Source organism: Salarias fasciatus, chromosome 15 (assembly GCF_902148845.1).
Source record: "Salarias fasciatus chromosome 15, fSalaFa1.1, whole genome shotgun sequence".
Taxonomy (NCBI): domain Eukaryota; kingdom Metazoa; phylum Chordata; class Actinopteri; order Blenniiformes; family Blenniidae; genus Salarias; species Salarias fasciatus.
The window spans coordinates 21,443,754-21,468,168 of NC_043759.1; the positions used below are offsets into that span (position 1 = coordinate 21,443,754).

General features: G+C 42.3%; 1 protein-coding gene across 1 annotated transcript; it reads right to left on the minus strand.

The window, feature by feature from the left end:
- Positions 1–134: 134 nt before the first annotated feature.
- opn8b (opsin 8, group member b) lies at positions 135–17,418 on the minus strand. Its single transcript, XM_030110850.1, has 5 exons — positions 17,296–17,418; positions 6,151–6,444; positions 1,027–1,355; positions 268–625; positions 135–160 (listed from the first exon to the last, which is right to left on the minus strand). Exons 1-5 carry the CDS (start codon positions 17,363–17,365, stop codon positions 135–137), a joined length of 1,077 nt encoding a protein of 358 aa, XP_029966710.1. The 5' UTR covers positions 17,366–17,418.
- Between the last annotated feature and the right edge of the window lie 6,997 nt (positions 17,419–24,415).

Consider the following 24,415-nt stretch of genomic DNA (forward strand, 5'->3'; position numbering starts at 1 on the left):
CTGTGCAGTGTGCGATCAAAGACAAAACTTAAAGCAGCCGTGGTCACAGTGGGGGTTTTACTCGGCGGTGAGCGTGCCGGCGTTTCTGGGCGCGAGGGATCGTTTCGATCGCGAAGCCGGGACCGGCTGATCGTTTACCCGTCCCCGTCGTTCATCGTGGCTATACACAGAAGTACCCTGTCACACCGCACGTCACTTGGCAACGCTCAAAAGACATGACACAGACTTTACAGCTCCGTCTCAAGAGATTTCACAAGACAGTCTTACAATCCAGCGTCACCGTCCTGCAGTCCGAGATCTCGTCCAGCGTGGTGGAGCGAGCCGGCACCTTGGGCTCCACGTTGGCGCTGACCGCGTAAATCCCATTGTCAGTGACGCCGTTGGAGACGTGGCAGGAGAACGTATTGAGACACACCCACGGCAGCAGGTTCACCTCCCGCTTGAAGCTCTGGCTGAAGAAGTAGTAGATCATGGGGTTGTACACCGTGGAGCTCTTGGCGAACATGCACGGCAGCAGGCTGACCTCGGGCGGGATGGAGCTGCTGTCGTGGAAAACCGACCACAGGCTCACCAGGCCGTACGGCGACCAGCAGCCGATGAAGCCCGTGCTGATCAAAACCGCAATCTGCAACCGAGGAGGGAGGTCAAGTGTGAGAGCGGAGCCCACGAAATCCCGGGAAATAATGAAGCGCGGTCCGAATAGCAGGGCATTGCACTCATTAACTTGATGTCCGGATGGTTACGTATCTGGATATTTTATATTTTATAGTCACACATAATTATATGAGAGTCAGATGCAAACGATTCCAATTAATTACAACAAAAGCCTGAACTAATGATCACTTCTGGGAATTTATGGTTTGTGTGTGTATTTTTTAAAACTGCACCTTGACTAATGGCACACGATTGACAGATGTGACTGTACTCTTTATTCTATTACATTAAAGATGACCGTTCAAGTGAGGGTTTAAAGAAAAACAATGAAACGCAGGACCGCTCTGTCAATACCAAAGAAGAGCCACTCACTATAAACAGCCTCCGATGGAGCTTCAGAATGTTGGGGATCCTGTTGCAGTTATTCATCGACCTTTTGTAGGTCAGATAGAGCTTGATGGCGATGCCGAAGTAGCAGCAGACGATGATGACCGTGGGCATGAGCAGGTTGAAGGAGAACATGGAGATGACGAAGGAGAAGCCCTCGTGCTTCATCTGCCCCCAGGCGAGCGAGCAGGACAGGCCGAAGGGCTCGGGCCCGTAGCGGCCCCAGCCCAGGACGGGGAACAGGGCCCAGACCAGGGCGTACAGCCAGGTCCACATGCACAGCAGCTTCACCATCTTCCAGCTGATTTTCTCCTCTGCAGAGAGAGAGAGAGAGAGAGAGAGAGAGAGAGAGTGGATGTTTTATTCTCTCGGATAAATATGTGGAGCCGCTCACATGCAGGGCAAGCCAGAGGCTGCACGTCTCATCAGGTTACAGCTCACAGACGATCTGAAGTGGATATGAAAACAGTTCTGCTGGAAAGGAAAACCATATCAAATTTTACATCAAGTCATATACCCATAGATGTGGTTTGCAGCAGCATTTAAATCCTCATTATATTTGATACCATATGTGCAGTTGGTCTACTAAAGCAAATATCTTGATTCCAATTATAATCTACAGGAAATATTATCATCGCACAGCGTCTTCATCCATGGTATATCACATTAATAACACTGCGTGGCTCTTTCGCCATCTGTTTGCACTCTAATGCGGAATTAATTGAAAGAAAATATGCACAACAGCACAATGCAAAACGATACAATGGTTCAGAGACGAGCAGGCCACAGGGCACAGTGGACCGAAGAGGCAGCGGATGCTCCACCGTCGTTCAGAGATTTCATTCACACCCTGCTGATGTTTCATATTTATATTCAAAAAAATTAGATTTACATGACAATTACCTGCAGTGGCTCAGAAGGATGACAAAGAATTGCTTTCACAGAGTCCCGCTGTGCCTTTACATGCTGCGTGTTGATGTTCTACAACAGGCCCACTTGTGTTTAATAATGTATGGAAACACACCTGAGCATGAGAGAGAAGACGCACTCTGTCTCTGCCTTCAAACCCACTTCTGAAACACTGTGGTTGAGGAGTTTGCATGTTCTCGTGTGTCTGTGTGTGTTTGTCCTGTGATGGACTGGTGACCAGTCCACCATGCACCCTACCGATCTCATTTCTCGCAGATTGTAAAAGAGTTCGGAGAACTGTGTGCTGATGGTACATCATGTGGCCTGCATTTGTCTGAACGATGTGTTTTTTCATGCATGAAACAGATCAATTATATGTTTGTCTGAAGAAGAAATGTTGTTCAAATAAACAATAAGCAATTCCAAATGTGTTTTCAGTCCATCTTTGCTCATAAAACAGCAAAAAGAAAGACACAAAAAAAAAGTGTTGTATACACAGCAATACTCAGTATTCAGCATTTACAGAATCCAAGTGGCACTTTTTATTCTTGTCTTGTGTTTTATAAGTAACTCTGTGGGTCATTATCATACCAACATAACCGTGACAGCTTCAACACCTCCACAGCACGCACTCCTCTGCTTCCAGCGATGAGCTGAACCCTCGCCACGATAATCTTCTTCACACTCTGCTGGAATCACATGTCCCACTAAACAACAGGACTGTATCTTTTACTCATTCTGTCCTGCTGCAGGCCAAAAGGATGCCAGCTGGAAAGACAACAGAAAAACTGGCCTTGCTGTTCATTTGCATTCCAACCATATTCTGCTTAACATGGAGACTCTATCCGCAGTTAAATCACAGTAATGTGCACAAAAACTCAGTGCGGGCAATGGGAACATCCATTATTTGGTCAGAATATGTTGATTGATATATCTGTTTTCTTAACTGCTGTCACGCAACCCTTCATAAGTTTCTGTTACTGACCTACGAGATCTTCTTCAGAAATCCAAAGCATCTGCTTGAAAAACGCCACCCTCAGTCAGATCATGTATCTCCTCCCTCTCACCTCTGATAACCACCATTATTTATTAGCACTCCCAAACTGTTGGGGGCAGTGTTTCACAAACACACCTCAACCACTTAAGAGGAGGCTCTTCCTCTGTTGTTTCTTTTAATGTACATTGCAATTCAGGGTATGGTAACATGGTTAGACAGTTTTATGTAATCAACAGAGAGCAAAATACATGACAAGATAAATAATTGGATAGACAATAAACCAAACAAGCAAATCAATTAAGAAAAAAAAAATACAACCCTGTAAGGTTCAGTTTTCTACTTAAGTTTCACAGCATCTATTTTATCCATGTATTTCAAGGATGCAAAATTCTTGATATGGAAAATAGAGACATTTGGTTTTGTTTTCATGAATCTGTTATGTATGTAAAAATTTCCCAAGGATAATAACTTTGTTAATTTCCAGGTCATGAATATGGTTTTTGAGAGGTTTACCAAATGAAATGCTCCTCCTGTGAGTGAAGTGCGGAGGGAGCAACATAACAAGAAGACATTTTCTGTCACTCCGGCTGCAATGTATTGGGGTTTTTTTTCCAATTAGCATTCAAAGAGTTTTTTTTACAGTGAACAACAGGACACAATGCAAAAGCAATAAATGAGGCTAACTGAAAAAAGATGTAGGCTGAAGCTCAAACTTATCAAGCCAGCCTTTTAGGAGGAATGCGGAAGAAAAAAAAGCAAACAACCCAAGGTACCGAAGCAAGGCAACTCATTAACTGAATGGTTTGAGCTCGTCACAGTTTCAAAGCCAAGTTTTTATTACATCCAAAAAAAAAAAAAATACTAATAAATAAAGTTCCATAACAAAGAAAGACAAAAATTTAGGGTCGGTGCAATTAACAGTTGCAGTATTTTAAATGATCTCCCTTTAACCTGATTTTCATATTTTCTTGGAGCTATCAATTCATTATTTTTAAATGTAGAAGGTCAACAACATCTTGTAGTGTTTTCTTCGCAGCTGTTCTTCTCAGAACTAATAAGGCATTGAAGGGGTTTTTTTTGTTGCTGTTTTTTTTGGTTTCCCAGAGCAGTAGAGAGTGGTGTCATCAGCACAAAAAAAATGTCTGGGAACATTACGAATATCATTAATATATACACATCTCTTATAGAGTTTTTTTTTCTGAAATAGAATATTTTCTTCTTATATGCATCCTGTGTCCCTTTTGTGATCCAATGCTGGAGCTTCTGGTTACCTTCATTAAAGGGCAATGTTTCTCATAAAATTTAAAAACGTATGTTATATGGTTCGTTTGGGTCTCCATTTCCATAAGCCTCATTCTAGGTGTGCTTTCTGAATTCCACCTGTAAGGCAGCAATGGCTCTTGATGACTGATGTCTTATAATTTTAAATGCATTGGCCTTAGATTTATTTATGGACCCAAAATGAATATCAAGAATTGCAATAACTGGAAGATGATCATTTATGTCATTGTTGAGAAGTTCACCTACTATTTCATTATCAGTTTTATTTGTAAATATGCTATCTATTAAATATATGCTCCCTGGAAAATACTTTTAGTCCTTTTTCCTGACAAAACAGAAATGTTTACAATGACAGGAGAATATTCTAAAAAAGGCACTGCTGAAGAGGATTGAAGAAAATACAGAACTGCATTATATATGAAATTGACTGCTTTTTAATTTTATTCAGCTGCGTGAACACATGAAGTTTTATGTGAAAAACCACAAAGGTTAATGAGCCTCGCACTAAAATATATAACATCATAAATTACTTTTTTCATAGTATTTACTTGATTCCAAACATTGACAAAAATGACTTTATATTCTTAATATAGGCTACAGAGTTTGATTTTTTTTCCCAAACATTTTCAATTGGTGGTGTGCCTTGTGATTATTTCAATGAAAAAAAAAACTCATCTCACATGAACTGGACTTGAGTTTAATCTGGCTGCACTCAGTTTGTTCAGTTAAAGTATTTCACATCCTGTCCATCTCCCCCTTTTTTTTTGGTGTCCCCCAGGGCTCTGTCCTGGGTCCCATACACTTCAGTATCTATCTGCTTCCCCTTGGTATAATTTTGGTAAATACAATATCAATGCTATGCAGATGACATGCTGATATGCTCTACCTTTCCACCGAACAGACAGAGGCTCACAGTACTAGTATAGCTTTTACTTCCACACTAAGGCCCTCGTTTTTATGATAATGTTTTCAAGAGAAAACGTAAAACATCCATTTTGGGTGTCTGTTTACATTGTTTTCAAAACATTGCCATGTATAAATGCGCAGCTATTCTGAAAAAAAAAGCTAATAACTAAATGTCTCTAGCTTGAATTAGTCAACAACTATATATTGGCAAAATATTTCATTTTAAAACGACATGAAATTCTACAATTAAAAGAAATTTCACAACTTGGTGTGAGGCAAAGGTGCATAGTGAAAATAAAATAAAAGTTATTTGGGTTTTCTGGTGTGCTGCTCTTGAAGAATGATGAATGATGAATGATGTTTTGAATTCTGAATGATGATTCAATTATTCTGACAGAGTTAAAAACATAAGATGACTGTTTCTTGTCTGTTCTTAGTTATTGAAAAGCTCAGTACAGTTGTGTACATACAGCAGCAAATTAATAGTGATTTGTCTGAGTGATGGTGATGCCTGAATTCACAGGATCAATATCTGGATGTATTTATAACCACATGCACAGTGTAAAGTGACGACTAACCTCGGAGTGTGAAATAACAGATCTTTGTCAATAACCAGAGGATGTTTGTTTGCAGTTCTCTCAGTCCCTGTACTGCGGCGTGGATTTTCTTGGGGTGTTGGGTTGTCCTTGCTACTGGTATTTATTAAAACTCCATGTCAACACCAATTCTGATTGTCTAACCAGAAAGATGGCAGCGCTTCACTGTAAAGACCTCTGTTATAAATCATTCATATTGATCCATGTCATTTGGCGTCAGAATTCCCAAGACAAGTCGCTTTTAGCTTTACCAAGAAAAACCAGCAGTTTGGTCAAATATTAACGGCATTGTGTGTTAAAGCATGTAAAATGCAAGAATAGACTTTTCAAGCTGATGCATGAAAGTTGACTGTAATAAATACTGAAATCTCATAAATGATTTTCAGCAATCTTTTCTCTTTTTAAATATGAGCTACTCACTCGGAGACTGCAGGTTGAGCGACACGACGAAGCGCACGATGGCCAGCACGGTCAAGTTCATGATGCTGGCGACCCCAAAGAAGAACCCGGCCAGGCCGTAGTAGAGACAGACGGCGTCTCCCCCCAGCCAGCGGTGGCTCCAGGCGGACGCCACGGACAGAGGGTACATGGTGACGGCTGCTCCCAGGTCCGTCACCGCCAGGTTGACGCTCAGCAGCTCCGGCGGCTTCATCCTGGACGACCTCTTGAAGGCCATGACGAGGACCAGCAGGTTTCCCACGATGGAGAGCACGGCTGTGGGGGGGACAGAGGGGAGAGGAGCAGCCGATGAGCATCATTTTACGTGTGCGTGCATCGTCACCGGTGTTCCCAGAATGGGAATAAGTCACACTTTGCATCTCGGGTGGAGCACAAATGCTGCAACACATCACAGCTTTTACAGATACCATCATCCTAAGGAGTGTATTAAAAAAGCCTTTTTTTAAGCTCCGCCTCTTCATTTACAAACTGCCAGTCGATGGAGTGAAAGCTCATTACTTCAGCTTCACCTGTTTTTCCACTGATGTATCGTCTTCATCGCTTCATTCAACCTGTGGCTATGGGTGCTGGAGTTCGGTCCCAGCTGATCATGGGTGAAGGCAGAAAACACCCGGGACTGGTCACAAGTCCATGACGGTCAACCATTAACCTGAAAGGCTTTTATTTTTTTTAACAGTGTGGGAGGAAAAAAGGAGTGCCCAGAGTTTATCATCTGTGTTTGAAAGTCTGAAATAAGTAGATAGTCGCTTGATCTCTTAGCTCCAACATCTTCAGTTTCCACTCGGTGTTTCTTCTACATTTCCAATTATCTCTCTTTACACACACACACGCCGGGACAGTGGGCTCAGTTTAATGTGTTTTCACTCTGTTTGACATATCTGTCGGTGGAGAATAACAATTACTCCACACAAAGCAGCAGCAGGTCTGACAGCAGCAGCGAGAAGTGAAGAAACAGCGATCATTCTCCAGCATATTTATAGTTGTTTTCTTTTCACCAAAACACTATAAAACTCCACAATGAAAGCTGTGATGACACCTCCCACTATCTCGTATGAATCAAATTCAAGTCTTCTCACCTGATGAAGATGTAATTTCTTTTTTTAATAGCTGACGTTACATCATGTGGCCTACAGAGCGTGACCATCTGGCACAATTTAAAAACAATTACTGCGATGAGATGAAAATCGGACTCAAGCCGACCTCGCCATTATGAGAATGTGAAAGGATTTCCATTTTGAGACAATAGCTGGTCTGTAAAGGATCAATCCTTCCTTTTCAGGTGGTGGAGGGCATCACGGGCTCAGAGATAGGAAGGATCTGAGGCCTTTTTCTCTGCCTGATTGAGCCTGCGTCACTGGACGGTCGCTCGTCAGTGAGGAGCTCCAGTGTTTCTCGGCTTTGGGGGGGTTGAACGTTTTTCCTGCGATGATGCCGGACCGTCACTGTGGACTCGGTTAATGCAGGTTCCACCTCCTATCACTGCGTTCACGGTTTCTTTAGATTTTCACAAAGAGATGGTCAGGTTCTATTTTTTTTTTTTTAATCTTGATTTCATAATTATAATTTTCTCATGTGTTGTCAAGTTAATGAAAGAAAGAAGTTTGAATTTTGTCAAAGTGGCTCTGAGATGACGCAGGTTGAGTGTGGCTACCCTAACTAACCTGTTTGTCCAGATAGAGGAGAATTCAATCCTTGACTTCAGGCCTGAATAACTGCTTTAATTCATAGAAGACTTGATGTTTTGCGGAGGTTAACATGGCCAGACCTCTGTTTCCCAGAGATAGGTTGCCGGCTTCAGATTCGCAGTTTTTCCTCCAACTTTCCGTTTGCTTCGAGGAGTGAAATGCTTCGGTTTTAAACATTTGATGTTTTGCTTTTCATGGACAGTTTCCTTCAAGCCCCGCAGGGCTTCATGTCTCGTGCAGTCGGACTGCAGTTAATGTCTGTTGAGTTCGGTGTAAAACCTGGAAACTTTCAAACCTGTGTGCACAGTCTGTTCTGGCGAGGACGAGCAGCTGAGTATGACAGATAGAGAGTCCTCTTGGTGAGCCGCGCTATCATTTTCCTCTCAGCCTCTTCCTCTCAATCGTCCTCCGGCGTTTCTACACACACCGCGCAGATTAATTAAGCCTCTGGCTTCAAGTTCAGTTCCCTACTCGCAGTGAAATATTTGAAAAGTCTTATCCACATTCGCTCACCGTCGCCTCGTACCTTCCGTGTTGAATGCAACACAGTTTTATAATTGATTCAACACATGTAATTAAAGTCCATTCCTTGCGTTATCGGCTTCGTGCGGTGCTGAAAATCCTGACAGCAATTAAAACCATCTGTGTAATCATCAACATAAACCCACGATCAATAGGAATGACTCGAATTTTCATCATGTTAAAAACTGCTAATCAACATAATTACTGTTGTATAAATAAAACAGATAATTGTAAAATATTGACGGTTATCATCACATTTGCCTGCACTTCCAATTCTGGGCTGAGTCACAATAATTATCAAGATTATAGTGAGAGGCATGTTTTAATGGAAAACACTCACAGATAAATGTGACAGGACTGTAAATCCCCCTCATTTTCAATTTCACTGATATTCAATAATGTCATAATTAACTCTTGAAATGATTAATTCTGTTCTTCTGCATCACATCTATGGACAGTTTAGCCTGTTTGTGCCCTTTTTTTAAATTAGGGAAGCATTCTTAATAATTGAATACTTTACAGACATGATTTGCATTTATTTTCCACATTTTGTGCTCTCTGTTTCAGAAAACCCCATTTGAATGACTGGCAGCAATCAAAAGTGGGCAAATGTCACAAAATTCTCAAAACAGAACATTTTTCATTGAATATCAATTCTATTACTTTAATCAAAAGTAAAAATCTGCATTTTCACTTTTTCCTTATCATTCCTTAACAACTTCTAGGTTAAAACTTCTCATAATCAGACAAATGTGTTTTGCTTTGCCTGAAGTGTATTATAAAATGAAAATACAGTCAATGACTATCTCACAGATTTTAATTAGATTTAATCTTTGCAACAGGCTTTAATTAATATAAATGCACTAAATGACATTTTTATTAACTTTACCAAACAAAAATCAACTTCATTGTTGTTCAATAAAGCTTTATTGAGTGAGAGTGGCAGTACGAACTCTTTAAGTTATATCCACATGCATCGACCTTGACTTACACTTCGTATGTGTGTGCAATCAAAAACTAGATTAAAAATTGATTGTGGAGCTAAAAGTGAGCGTTCCTCATCACACCTGCTCCACACTGCATGTCCAGAAATAAACAATCAATTGGAAAAATCTTCGACCATGTTTGAGTGTTTGTCTGTTTTCAGCGCCTTCTATAAGCAGCTGGTCTCCTTGGCGATGAAACAGGGGAGAGAGTGGCAGTCCTGGTGCTCTGAGATCAAACATCTGGGCTCATTAGCTCAGATCTCTTCACAAACGCTGCAGAAGGTGGCAGGAAAATAATCTAGACGTGAAAAGTTATCCGAAGCACCGCTTACGCTCTTTCTAAAGCGCTCACTCACGGCGTAATGATTTTTCCTCACAGCGTTTTGCAGCATGTGGTTAGTTCATCACATCTGAAGGTCATGAGCTCGGCGGCTGGACTCACACCGTCTGCGCTGCGCTCAGGCTTTCAGATTCGACTGACACACATCAAAACCTGGAGGAGGTTTAACAATCGGAGCCGCCTGTAGACCAAACCATATTACCTCGACTGTAGTGTCAAGGGTTGGTTCAACAGTAGAAGTTGAAGCTGTTTCCAAATAGATTTTAATTTGCTGAGTTAGCGCTTAATGTTGTGTTTTTCAGCCAGGGAAAAAAAGTGGATCCAACATCAATATATGAATATATTTGATGTTCTTAAGATAAAGGAGGCAATGAGACCACATTCAGATCTGATACTGAGAACTTCATCACAAATACACAATTCTTAAAACCTTAAACCTTCTTTTTCCATTTCAGACACAACAGAAAAAAGTTCACGACCCCGTTCACTGGTACAGTGACCGCTCTGACAGATCGTTGATTGATCTTCCGCGTGGCCTCTTCCCCCCGATGTGTCGCAGAGCAGCGGCGGGGCATTCAGGGACCGCAGCATGCATCTAACAAAAACACCTTGATGGTAATTACTTCAAAAACTTTGCTTTTTTTTTAGCGACTCTTGTTTGAAAACAATAAGTACGCTCAAGATTGGTGCCTTGTGATTCCTGAACCATTTCTGAGTTAGTAATTTTTCTTAAATTTACCCCTTTGGCAGACTTATTAATTAAGCATTCCTTGATTTTTCATGGTGAACTGTAACAAGTAACTGTTGTTATGCCTGAAAATCTTGTAGGAAATCAGCTTTTGAGCTTTTTTCATCAGGATCAAATTACATTTTTTATTGAAGCTTCCAAGTCAAATTTGCTCAGTTTGAACGGGGTTACAACCGAGAAGTGACAGATCTCTATTTAGTCAACTTAAGTTAAAAGTGATTAGGCGTAATCAGCAGATTAGCAGCACCTCTCTGTATCCACAACACTGCCTCAGCTCTCACCTCCTTTTGTCTTGGAACTTTGTGTGGGATCACCTGTGAGACTGCCGCAGCACCAAACCCGGTGAACCCGCCCGTTTCCGACTCAGTGGAAATTACATTGAAGAAGTGCAGCCAAGCCGACAGCTGATGCACTTACTGCACCAGAAAAAAAAAGAAAGAATCGATGGGAAAACCTTATCCACGCTGCTTATGTCTTCCAGAAAAGACCGCTATTCACTGAAAACGGATGCAGAAATCCCCATTGACAATGCTGCATGATGTTTTGATGGAAGGCAATGCTATCGCATTAAAATGATCTCTTTTAAATTATCTGAGCTCTTTTCTTTACTCTGGTGATTTCAGCTTTTGATGTCTCCCACAAGCATGCTAAATTAACACAAGATGGTTTTGCTTTACAGATTAAGCCCACTGAAAACAATTTTCGACCCTCCAATTCACGAGAGGCCGCACTGAGGGTGGTCATTTAGCAGACATTAACAAGGCCCGACAGCGTGTGCATGGACAGACAGGAAATGAGGAATCACACCTTCAAGAACACGGAATATATATATATATAAACCTTGCTAATAAACCAATCCAGATACAATCAGTGAACATGTAAAGACCACATGAAGAAAAACACTGGTCGGTATAAAGAAAGCAGCTACCTGAAAAACAGGGCTGAGAAGCTGGACTCAGATAGATAAGAATGCTTTCTTTGTTCTGCCACTAGCGGGGCTCTGGAAACATCTAAGGGCACCATATTGACTGGAATACATTAAGGGGGAGAATGGGTGAGTGGAGACGGCAGCGGGGCAGAAGTGAAGGCTGAAGAACGAAGGCTTGGCAGCTGGTGTTATCTCAACCAGGAAGATTTAGGTAAATGCACAGGAGAGCGCAGAAGAACACAGATAGACCAAAACACACACCAACAGGTTGAGGACTTAAATATGCCGCCATGCTGGGCTGATGGGACACACCAGACAAAGATCAAGGGTAATCAGGGGAGGAGAGCAGCAGGCCACTGAACTCCAGCAGGCATGAGGGGATACAGCATATAAAGACAGGCCAAGGCAAAAAAAATAAATAAATAAATAAAACATGTTGAACTATATATAAAGCACTGTTTCAGTGAACTCAACAGAAAGTTAAATCACAGCTTGACCAAACCAGCAGGCAGCACAAAGGTGACAAGATCAGAGATGTGCTGACGCCAGTATAAAGTGACTCCAGGAGCTGGAGCCGACGCCGCGACGTGGCATTAACACGCCCGGGACGTCTCTTGAAGGTCCTTCATGAACACTACTATCAAGCTGGTTATTAGCTCTGTAATTCAGCCCAGAGTTTTCCTGTGGTAATCAGGACACGAGCACACAGAAGGGCTCCGGCGTACCGCAACGGCAGAGATGGAGAAACCCTGCAGAGCAGCTTATTTCACGAAGGAGGAGGAGATAATTATTCAACAAAAGCATGAAGAATTCGAACACATCATTCTTTCTAAAAGCAACAATGCTGTCACAGCAAAGGTCAGAAAGAAATGTTGCAACTGCAGATTCTGTTAATGCTTAATTTTGTGAGATTATATAATATTAATTCATCGGACAATACAAACTGACAACACTGATCACTCAGTTTTACTTTATGATCTCAGACGTTTTGGGCCTCGATGTCCTTGTTGATATTTTCCACTGAGTTCTTCTGAGGGTCAGCTCAACGTGTGAAGTCCTGTAAAATTCCTCACGGAACAATTTGTACATTCCCTAAATTCGTGTTTCTGCAGTTCTGCCTTGTGTGACCATGATTATTAACCTGATTATTTCAGACGTAATCTTAGTGGAGCTAAATGGGAACAAGTGAAGAACAAGTACAAAACATACTTCTCTGTATGAATGGACAGATTGGGTGGTTCTGATTGGTCTGGACACAGTGTTTTTACTCTTGTTGACCTTTGATCCAGAACATAAACAGGTGGGATGTTCAGCCTTAGTCACCCTGGTGATTTACCCCAGCAAGACATTAACTAGCATCGCAGTATGGAAAACCCAGGGTAAACCCTGAAGTTACTTTGAGAAGAGAACATCAGTCAACAGTGATAAAAACCTAAAGTTAAAATTTTTTAAAGATGGTTACAGTAAACCAATATCTAGCGACTTTGATTACATTGAATTTTTTAGCAATTCTACATTTTTTTCTGTGAAATGTGGAGAATTTGAACTAAAAGTGTACATGCACTCATGATTCATTTACAAATTTTGTGTCACCAATCCAAAAACATGTCTTTGGACTGTGAGAGAAGTGTAGAGAACACTGGAAATTCCACACAGGCATAGATGTCTGTGTTGAGGCATGAACCACTCCCTCCTGGCTGGCCAAATCCCACCTGCATTAAAAATCTGCCATCATCAGACCGCTCCTGAAAATAACCCGCCCTGGATCCACAAGTACTCTTAAACTACAGGCCCATCTCCAACCTTCCATTCCTGTCAAAGGTTCTGGGAAAAACAGCCGCAACACAAGGATCACCTCAAACAAAGCAACGTAATTGAGAAGTTTCAATCTGGCTTCCGCTCTCCAACGACCAATGACCTCCTGATGGCAGCTGACACTGGTTCACAATCTCTGCTCATCCTCCTGGACCTGACAGCTGCTTTACTTTCAACCACAAAATCCTCCTTCGCCGCTTGCAAAACACCATCGGACTCTCAAATACAGTGCGCAACTGCTTTACCTCATTTCTAGAAAGCTGGATCTCACACTCATGACATCAACTGTGGTGTACCTCAGGGCTCGGAGCTGGGTCCCACCGTCTTCTCCATCTCGCTCCTCCACCTTTTATTTTTTGACCCAGTGGACAGTTTAACTCACAACATAATGAAGGTTTTTCTTAACTTTATTCAGAACTGGTACAAATCCAGAGAAACAGACAGACCTCCAATACTACCGCGAAGGAGAGTATCCATTAGCGTTAGATAGGTCACGGCTTCCAATACAGCTAAAGGTTTTTCTTTCAGCTGCATTAGAAAACAAATCCCTTCAGCTTCTGTTTTGATGGAAACCGGACAAAGTCTGCTGACTTCACATTAGTGAAATGAAATAAAGTGTGCATTTGCCACAGCAGGGTTTCAGAAAAGCTGCGTTTTCCCCCATTTCCATGGAGATGGAGTGTTTTATGAAAAGTCCCATCTTTGGATCCATTTTCAGAAAGTTGTATTTTGAGAGCACTGGCGTCATGATGCTTTTCACACGAAAAGGCATTTGAGAAATGTCTTACTTGCAACTTATTCTATGATGTGTTTGTTCTTTTGTGGGTAATATGTGTAAGAATACATTGTTGCACTAAATTTGTCAGGGTTCACGTTTTCTCTCGATTGTTTTCTGTGATTTCTGAGCATGATTGTCGTCGCCTGGTGCCTTTTGTTTATAAGTCGCTGTCCTTGTGTGTTCTGCGTGTTGGTCTGTTGGTATTTTCTGCCTCTGTTCTCTTGTGTTTCTACATTTGTCTGCATTTCAGTGGTCTGTATCTCTGCCCTCCTGTGCTGCAGCACTTGTTGAGACCTTTAGATTTTTGGCTTCACTCTCAGACGGTAAAATGAGTTTTACTGGATCCGCCACCACATAACACATGTAACAGTTAGTGTTTCACCTTGTATAGCAACTCCAACATAAATATAAAGCAGAATATCCTGGCGCTCAGCGGGGTATTGATCGTGCTGGTGATGTGAGGACTGTGATGGCTTCAATGTAATTATGTAAAAGGTTGTGGGCAAATTGGAAATTTCATTATCCTGAATCACAGCAGACGTGTTGGTGGTGGAATCCCACTCCATTTAAATATTGATGGAGTGATATTCTCAACATTCTATGTTCTATTTCAAGTTACCATATGAGCATATTCATTGAAATCGTAATATAATAAAAACTGGTTATTTCCACCTTACTCTAATATGCATTCACCATATTGTCCACAGCAAACATCAGCATGTTTTCTTAAGAAAACGTAATATATTTTTAATGTATTTGTGTATACATGCATGTACAACACCCACCGCGGGGGTTTGTTTTCACCGGGTGCCTGAATCAGGTCAACCGGAAGTGACAACACTGCGATATTGAGAATTCATTGCCCCTGCGGGCAAAATCTGATGCCCTCGCAGTCACGTCCGGCGTGAGGCTGAAAACACAGCAGGTTGCAAAGATCATCTGCAGCGTTCTAATCCCTCCTCCGCACACCCACCACTAAAACTAAAACAATTTTCAACAAGTCTTACTGATTTGAATGCAAGATGTATCCAGTCTCCTTCTCCGTCCTCATAAAGTCTGTTTCTTACCTGTTTTATTTTGATACTCACCTGTCTCGTTTCCGTCGCTGCTCATATCTTTCCTGTCTTCCCTCCCTCTGTGTGTCTCCTCTCCTAATGTAATTCATCTGTCTTCCCCTCCTCAGTACATATAGAATCTATTTCCTCATGTGTCCACTGCCAGATGGTCGCTGCACCTTTGTGTCGTGACTTCCCAGAACTTTCCTCGTGTTTGTTCATGTTTTTGACCTTCTTGTGTTTGCATTGCTCCATCTGGATTTTTTTCTTGTGAGTAGAGATAACCTTCAGATGTGAATTGAATGCCAATGTTTAGCGGAGATGACACCAGCAACAACAATAACAGAAATACCAGAGAGCAGTCTTTGAGAGAAAAGAAAACCATTCTGAAGCTCAGAAAAGAAGAAAAAACATTGAGCAGAGCCAGAGCAAAAATTTGGAATGTCTTGAGAAACAAAGAAGTTACTGGTGCACTGAGCAACAGACAGGTCGGCCAAGCAAAACAACAGCAGCTGATGACAGAAATATCAGGAGAGCTGTGAAGAGAACTCCAAAAACACCTGTAAGCGACGTCAACAATCCACGTATCGAAGAGCAGAAACACAGAGGCCGTACCACAAGATGCAAACCACCCATCTGCCTTCCGTTGTGCCACAAAAGTTGTGGAGCACAAACGTTCTGGACTGATGAGTCCAATATCAACGCGCACCAAGGTGACGGAAAGGTCAAGCAGCGGAGAAAGAAAGGAACTGCTGATGATCTGAAGCATGCAAGGTCGTCTGTGACGCACTGTGGAGGTAATGTCATGGCTCGGGCCGCTTCTGCACCAGGCTCATTAACATTCACTGGTGATGTAAGCGATGATGGCAGCAGGAGCAGCGGCAGCAACGTACAGAAACAGTTCGACTGCCAATTCAAAATGCATCCAAACTAATCAGGAGGACGTTCGTCACGCGGCGGCACGACGGCCCAGAGCGCACTGCCAGCGAAACAAAGGACTTCATCAAGTGGAAGGTTTTATACTGGCCAAGCCAATCAGCCGATCCAGTGGAGGAGAAGAGATTTAAGGGAGAAACAACTCAAAACTAACGGGAACCGAAAGAAGCTGCGGGGAAAGCCTGGAATAGCATCACAAATGGAGAAGACAGCAGTTTATCGTCGCAGACTCGAGACAATTAGAAGCCATGATTATGCCACCAAATTTTCTTGAAGTCTCCTTTAATTTTGCTCACCATAAAATGCTGTGGTTCATCACAAAATGTGATGTTTCCTTAGTTGCCCAACACATCTCAATATAAACACCAGGAATTAACAGCTGGACTCTTCTTTAATATTTATCTTCTGATCTGGAACGAAATGTCTCCAGTGAACCACAAAAACAAAGGAATCAGTCTTGCCGTTGGAATACTTGTGCAGGGGTGATGTAACTCCGAGGATCCAGAACAATAAAATGTGTGAATCCTCAAGAGGCACACCTGCAGTGCGTCTCATCTGATTTTCCAGCTCCTCCTGGATCTTATTGACTTTGAGAGATGAGAGTCCTCATGAAGAGAGGATGTGAGAAGCCAGAATCAAGTCATGCAGCTGAGAGCCACACAGCTTTTGTTTAAATGTCAGATATATAAAGTCACAGCGGATGTAGCAATCGCACAATAATCAAGAGTCTCAATAGTCTCTACCAGTTCGAGGTTTTGCACTCAAACTTTAGTTCAACATTTTGAATATGGTTTGATTTACACTTCCAACAAAACTAGTATTTTATTTATTTATGCATTTTTAAAGATCTTATAACAGATCAGTTGACAGGTGCTCTGCTTTACTTTCATTTCTTCTGCAGGGGAAATACATCACACACAGAAACACACGAGAAATTATCTATTTTAACCACAAAATTAACTCTATACAGAAGCCTGAATAGTACTTCCCCACCCTTTAGTCTGTGAAACAAACATCTAAATCTGCAGTGTGTGCCTTGTAAAAGTTTTAGATGAGAGAAGAGAGCAGGTGGCAGAGAGACGAGCGCTTTCAGGATCAGTTGTTGGTAAGTGGTTGCGCGTAAAATGAAAACGGGGATGAGAAGCGATCATCGACAACGAATAGACTGTTTCCAAGTCTCCACGTGCTACAGCTGGGACAAATTAGGAATAAATGCAACAATTTATCAATACCAAAGCAGAGCGGGGGGGGGACACGAAGCCCTCGCGCATGGTACAATATTCCATCTTTTTTACGCGCGGCGCGCAACTTACCCACGATCAGCAGGTAGCAGCCTGTGCCGATGTCCAGAGCTGGCGATAAAGTAGAGGAGTAGATATCCATTAGAGCTACAGGTCAGCTTGCGGTAAAAATGCCGAGAATCGATTTTTCGTGAAATCTTCATCTGCTGGAAGTAAAGTCAAAATGTGCCGCTGCTGACGCGCTCCGGCGTCACATCCATCTGTCCTCGGGCGGGGAGCTGAGGCGCAAGGGGCTGCGGTCGGGTGACTATGGTCTCCTGTAGGTTGTCAGGGAGATCATACGTATAGGAGAGGGCTGTCTCTTCTTCTTCTGCTGCTGCTGCTGCCGTGTGACTAAGAATCCGACACTAGTGCGCAGCAGGCAGAGACTGGTTGGAGGTGTGAGGACTGCTTCAGCTGAAGCGAACACGGTTCACCTCTGAAGGTTTCCAAACCTCTCAATGCATCCAAGAACACTGCCAGTAATAAATAAGCATCCAATTAAGACATTCTCCTTACTAATAAAGTATAAATTGCACATGAGGGGGGAATATAGGGATTTATTAGCATTATATGATCCAGTGCAGCATGATGAGTGCTAAAGGAAGACTTCAGAGGTAAACAAAATCCTCATTCAACAGTGAATGTAAACTTTGACTCCTGGTGCTTGTTATGTATTCACCAAATAGCTTTTAATTTCAATTGTCTGGCTTGTTTCATTAAATAGGGGCTTTTTTTTTCTTTCAAAAGGCACTGAGCCACAGAACCATGGCTCATCTTGTATGGAGTGCTTCACAATGTATGAATAAAATTGGAGATCCTCCAGCCTGAACCTAAACATACAGTTTATTTCAGTTTGATTTCAGGTGCTCCTGAATGCTGCTCTGTATGTAACAGCACAAGAGCATTCATGGCACTTTGCTTTCATCTTTGCTGCAAAGCAGTAATGCACAGATCCAGTCTGCACACAGCTGCCAAAGTGCATTGAAATCCTCATCAATTACATATGCGGGGCTTTCAGTTAGCTTTGCATTAGACAGACCCATGTCACTCATTATCTTTTAAAGACATTTTCTTAATTTGGAAACACGGAGACATTTCACGGGGCCAATCCAGCTAATGAAAGATGTGACGTGTCACAAGATATTCGGGTTCATGTTACCTTCATCGAAATCTTTTGAATCCACACATCACTGTGGGAATCTGCAGTGGAAAACGGAATAGAAACCCATGATGGGGATTCAGTGACCCACACTGGCCAGACCATCAGCAGAGATGATGACCAGGATGAAACGTCCACTGCAGGGTAAAAGTGCTTTATTTGGTGAGATCTTTTGGCTGGAGTGCTTTTTCTCTTCCTCTTCAAAGCAGATTCACGCATCGATTACATTACACTTAAATGATTGATAATGATTGATTATCTGCCACATCAGAGACAGAGGTCATCGGGTACTGGGCCACAAAACTTAATGTGCAAATTATTTTTTTCACATGTCTATAAAAATGTAAACAAAGAGCAGCAGGTCAAAAAACAACAGGCCGACTGTTCAGGCAGTCGTGAGAACATACGATCATACGCTTGTGTTACTAGAAGCACCCCGTGGAGGTTTTTGCTGTAAACAAGCGAAGTGTTGTTGCATTGATCTTTCTTACAAAAACATCTTTTATTTTTCCCCTTTACGCCTATTTTAAAGCTTATCTCAGAAACAGATATGTATTTTTCAGGACGCGTTGAGACTCATCTTATATCTTATCGCCGCTGTCTTGTTCGTCTTGTTTGCACGTTAGGGCTGCGGCGCCAGAGGCTCAGAGGGGTCGGCGCTGGAGCTGTTGCTCTTTTAGTGATTTTGTGTTCTTGGGGAAACCAAAATTTCTGGCTTCACTGTACTGTTTGAACAGAAACTTTCTTTGAAGGCCTGTAACCATCGACTGGAACACCGTCTCATCGATAGTGAATAGATTAGTGCCTCATAGCTCCAACAATCTGGTTTTAATCCCACCTCATATCCTCCACATCTGACTTTCTTCCACTGTCTAAATACACGTAATCCTGTTTGAGTCCTGCTGGTGCGGACGTGCGATGCTGTGGTCGCCCAGCGTGGACTGCTGCTGGTATCAGCCGCAGACTCTCCTGACAGGACGGGTGAGTCTCCATGATTGATGGATGGAAGCCAATGACACGGCTTCCTGTCAGAGATGCCGCTCGCTGTCATGAACTTGTGAAGAATAACCATAACCCCCCCGTGTTTATCTGCCCAGCCGCATGAGGTCTCAGATATAAGTATCGCAGCCTGTGTGTAATAAATGTGTAAATATTTGTAGATATGTTGGCTAGCCCCGAGTTATTTTTGCTGCTTAAGTGAGCTGAACTCTGACCTCTCAGTTTTCACACAAACTGCGATCTAGAAATTTAACTCGATTCTGCTCAATGTGAATGTATTTCTTTGACTAACAGTATGGTACACGTTTCTGACAAGCTGTTCTTCCTGTAGGCAAGTCCTTGAATGCATCATTCGATGTGTTTGGTTTGTGAACATCTTTCTGTGACAAAAATACTTTATTAAAGAATATTTCAATATTGAATCGCCTAACGTACGGCTGTGCATCTTTTTCTTAAGTAAGTAAGTAAGTAAGTCAAGTTTATTTATATAGCACCTTTCACAGACAAAAAGCCACTACAATTAAATCCACATAGATAAATAAACAACACTAAAAATGAGATCAAAACAGATCAAAACAGGCCCAAAAATCTAAGCAAATGCTTGAGAGAACATTAGATTGTGTTTTAAAAGTGTCAACGTACACAACTGAGCGGAGAGCGAGCGGGAGATCACTCCAGAGCCTGGGAGCAACGGCCTGGAACGATCGGGCTCCTCTGGTCTGAAACTGGGTACGCGGCACCTTTAAGAGATTCTGGTCCGCAAACCTTAAAACCCTCACTGGGGAGTAAGGCTGGAGCAGATCGCGAATATAAAAGGGAGCTTGTTCATGCAAAGCCCGAAAGGTTAAAACCAAAATCTTAAATTTAACTCTATAAGAAACTGGGAGCCAATGAAGCTCCTTTAAAATGGGGGATATGCGGGTCCATCTGTTTGTGCGGGTCAGTATTCTCGCTGCAGGGTTTTGCACAAGTTGCAGCCTCGAAAGCTCCTTCTTGTTCAGGCATGCTGTTGCAGTAGTCTAGACGTGATGAGACAAAAGCATGAATGATGAGCTCTAAATCATTGCGTGAGACCATTTTCCTAAGTTTAGAGATTTTTCTTAGTTGAAAGAAGCAGTTTCTTGTCAGCTGCTCACAGTGCTGCACTCGAGACGTGTCTTTGTCTAAGAAAACACCCTGATTTCTAAGACTCGAATTAGTGGACTGCCCTACGTCACCAAGGTACTGTTTGATCCCTGGAACTGAGACATCAAGGACAATGATGAGTGTTTCAGTTTTTTCTGCGTTGAGTTGAAGAGAATTTTCGCTATGCCATTGTTTTATTTCTGCCAAACAATGGAAAAAGGAATCGAGCCTCTGTGTCCCATCCGGCTTAAAAGAACAGTTGAGCTGGATGTCGTCAGCATATAAGTGGTAGGAGACATCCTTGAACCTTTGGATTACGTTACCCAGGGGGAGCAGGTACAATAAAAATAAAATAGGGCCCAAGACGGAGCCTTGAGGCACCCCACACGCCAGATTCATGGACTCTGATTTAACCTGGTTTGTTGATAGACAAAAGCTACGTCCAAACAAATATGAGGTGAACCACTGGAGAACCGACCCCGACAGTCCCACACGGTCCCCCAGTCTCCCCTCCGTGGTAAATAGAGTTTCATTTCATCTGCAAAGGTTCATTTCCTGTATTATTGTGGTTTTGAAAGGCAAATCATGTTTTGCGACTCCAAATGTCTTCTGGTGACCAAATTGCTCTTTGGATGTCCTAATTGCATACATTTGTAATAAACCATCAATTCTCCAAACTCATTAGACAGCTTTATATATGTGTGTGTGTTTATGTGTACATGTCGTTCTCAATGATTAGCTATTTCTATGAAATTGCTCATTCAGAGATGAGATAATGGTGTTTATGTGTATATGTCACTCTCAATAATTAGCTATTTTTATGACATTGCTCATTCAGAGATGAGTTAATGGATGTAGTAAGGGACATGATTGGCCAGCAGGAGGCTCCGCTCCAGGTCACCAAACCACCAAGCAAACTGGAAAGAAATTAGGCAAAAACATTTATTTATTTATTTATTTATTTTTTAGCAGATTTCTTAAGAGTAGCATATATAACACAACACTGAGAGCCGAGCTGAGATATCAGTGATGCTGCCATGGAAGCTGCTCACCTCACTGCTGTCAAACCAGCCTCTGAGCCGAGCTGCAGGGTGAGAGGAGTTCCTTGGACACGTCAATATACCAGAGGGTTCAATTAAGATTGGATTTATGTTGAGATTTAAGTGATTTTCTGTGATATTTGTTTGGTTTCGTGAAAATACAGACATTTTTGTCATACTTACGGTACTCTGCACCACAACAAAGAAAACTTTTAAGTTTTAAATTTCAGGAATATTATGGCTCTATTTTACTAGTCTGGCCCACTGATGATGAGATGAGACTGTTCGTGGTTGCCAAATTTAAATGAGTTTGATCAGGTAAAGGTGAAATACAGACAGTAAGATTGAGAGGGATGATCGACTGTGGTGAGCTGCTGAAAGGCGAAGAATATTGAATCACGTTTATGACTCCAGCCGCTTCTTATTAGTTCATTTCACTCAGCGCACTGTGTGTGTGTGCACGTGCGTGTGTGCACGCACGCACGCACACACACACACACACACACACACACACACACACACACACACACACACACACGTGTGCAGGTCTCCATGGATGCAATTATTTTCTCCTTTTAAAATTTTCACCAATCATTTATAACGTGCTTTGAGCCACATTTGCTGTGCTTTTTTTCCTTCTGTGAATCGCGTTAGCCCTGTTGGGGGGTTTGCACCAGTCGCACAGCAATTACTGCGACAGCCACATACCTGTTTTGGAGTTTTCTTACCTTTAATTTTTTTAATTTTTTTTTGCCAGTGTTCCTCCTGGATTGATTTTGTTTTGGAAACTATGTCTTTACGAAATAGTGAATTCCTCCTCAAAACCTGAGGGAGGAGCTTTGAGAGCCGCATTAACCCAACTTTGATCCAACAAATTAAAAATAAGAACCATTAGATGGTGAGTCATTACTAAATGTGCAGCTGGGACGACACGGTCCATCAGTGTGAATGCTGCTCCCTGTGGCGGTCGCCCTGTGGTTAATACTGAGCCCGGCAATTGGATTATGGTGAAACACTAACACGCTGTCACAACTGTGACATTTCAGCTTCAGAATTATCCCAACTGGATCTTCATTAGCGCTCGTAAAGCCTGTGCGTCGAGCCGCTGTCTCCAGGCGTTTATAAGGGAAAATTGCATCGTTGCTGTCGTGAATTGCGCCTGTTACGTGTAACAGTGTAACAGCGCTTGTACTTTTCCAGTGATCTGTTTGACAGGGTGTAATTTGCCGGGGGGAGTCGGGGGGATCTCTCCCCCCTGTTGAATTAATGAATGCCAGCGGGGGCAAATGTGACGGGTCTAGAGATTAAAGCCCCTTCACAGCCGTCATTTCACGACGTTAAATGAATAGATTTCAACATGTAAGCAAGGTGAAGGATTGGAAGCAGCATAGAAATCACAAATCAATTTATTCTGTACGGCACGTACAAGCAAAAACGTGTCTACACCGCACCGTTTCCCTCGCCTCCTTGACTTTTTGTCTCCACAAAACTCCCACTCTGATAATGACAGAGAGCGGCTTGATGACGAGGAGCTGAAATGAGAGCTGAGGACATAAGTGGAAGAGATTTGTCACCTTGGAGGTTCAAACGCCCACAATAAGTCGTACCTGAGTTCAATGCCTATTGTCGGTTGTTATTGATCCGGTGTGAATGGATAAGTAAGGATCCATCCCGGCCTTTGAGTCGGCTCTATAGGACGGAAAACAACAAAACATGGCCGCTCTTTGCTGCAGTGTGTGGAAGGTTGATTGATTACTGATGTGGTCCATTACAGCTCCTCCAATGGTTTTGATTGCAATACTGACTGCATTACTTGTTTTCATTGATTGAAACTACTTAACACAATGTTCACGATATCACATAATTGTTTTGTTTAAATCATTTTTTTACATTTATAGAATCTATACCTACATTATTTATCAAGGGTCAGTTGGCCGATATACTGGCCTTCGAAACATCTTCACTCACCTCTGGTTCTTTCCAGTCTTTCTCTCGTCCCATATCGCCTGCTTCATACACACGGCTGTAAATGTCCATATTTGGCCTCCAGTAGGGGAAATGATCGCCCACTACTCTAACTGCTGACAGCCATTCAGCTGAGCTGAGAACATTCACATGGACTGGATGTAATAACAGTGAAAAACAAAGACGATATAGTTACTGTCAGGACGCAGGGGAAGAGGACTCCGGGGGAGAAACAGACATTGAACCAAACGGCAATCTTTTCTGAAAAGATGTTGTCCAGTGTGCATGGAAACCACTTTCCCAGTATCACTGGATCCGAGAATATTAGCAGGACTTATCACACGGGGGTGTTGTATCAGATGTGATCCCATTAGTGGATATTAGTCGTGTTTGCACGTGTTTCTATAAGCACAAACCCTCAACAGATCAAACTATTAGGGATGCAACCATCTGGGAAAACAATCCCAAAGCGGGACAAACTACAACACCAAGGCCTTGAAAGGCCGTGATGTTCTGTCAGGTTCAGTCAATCAAGTATTTCTCAGTGTGAACATTTTGTCATTGATTTGTAAGGCAGTGAACAAAGATGCACACTTACCACAGCCAGAAAGGCTGGTAATAACATTATTGATGCGGGATGGGGAAAAAGACGTTTTTTGTTATGTTTTTTTTTTTTTTTTCCTGTACATGGTTTGTGCTCTTCATCTGAATTGTCCTATACGAGGACAATGAAAATCTTTCTGCCACCTCTAACAGCGTCTTCATGTTTGTGTCGTTCAAGGGTTTGCCCTCTCCTGTAGCGTTCACGCCGCCGTCGACCTCCTCCACCCAGGCAATGTGCTAATGACGAACATGAAAGAGG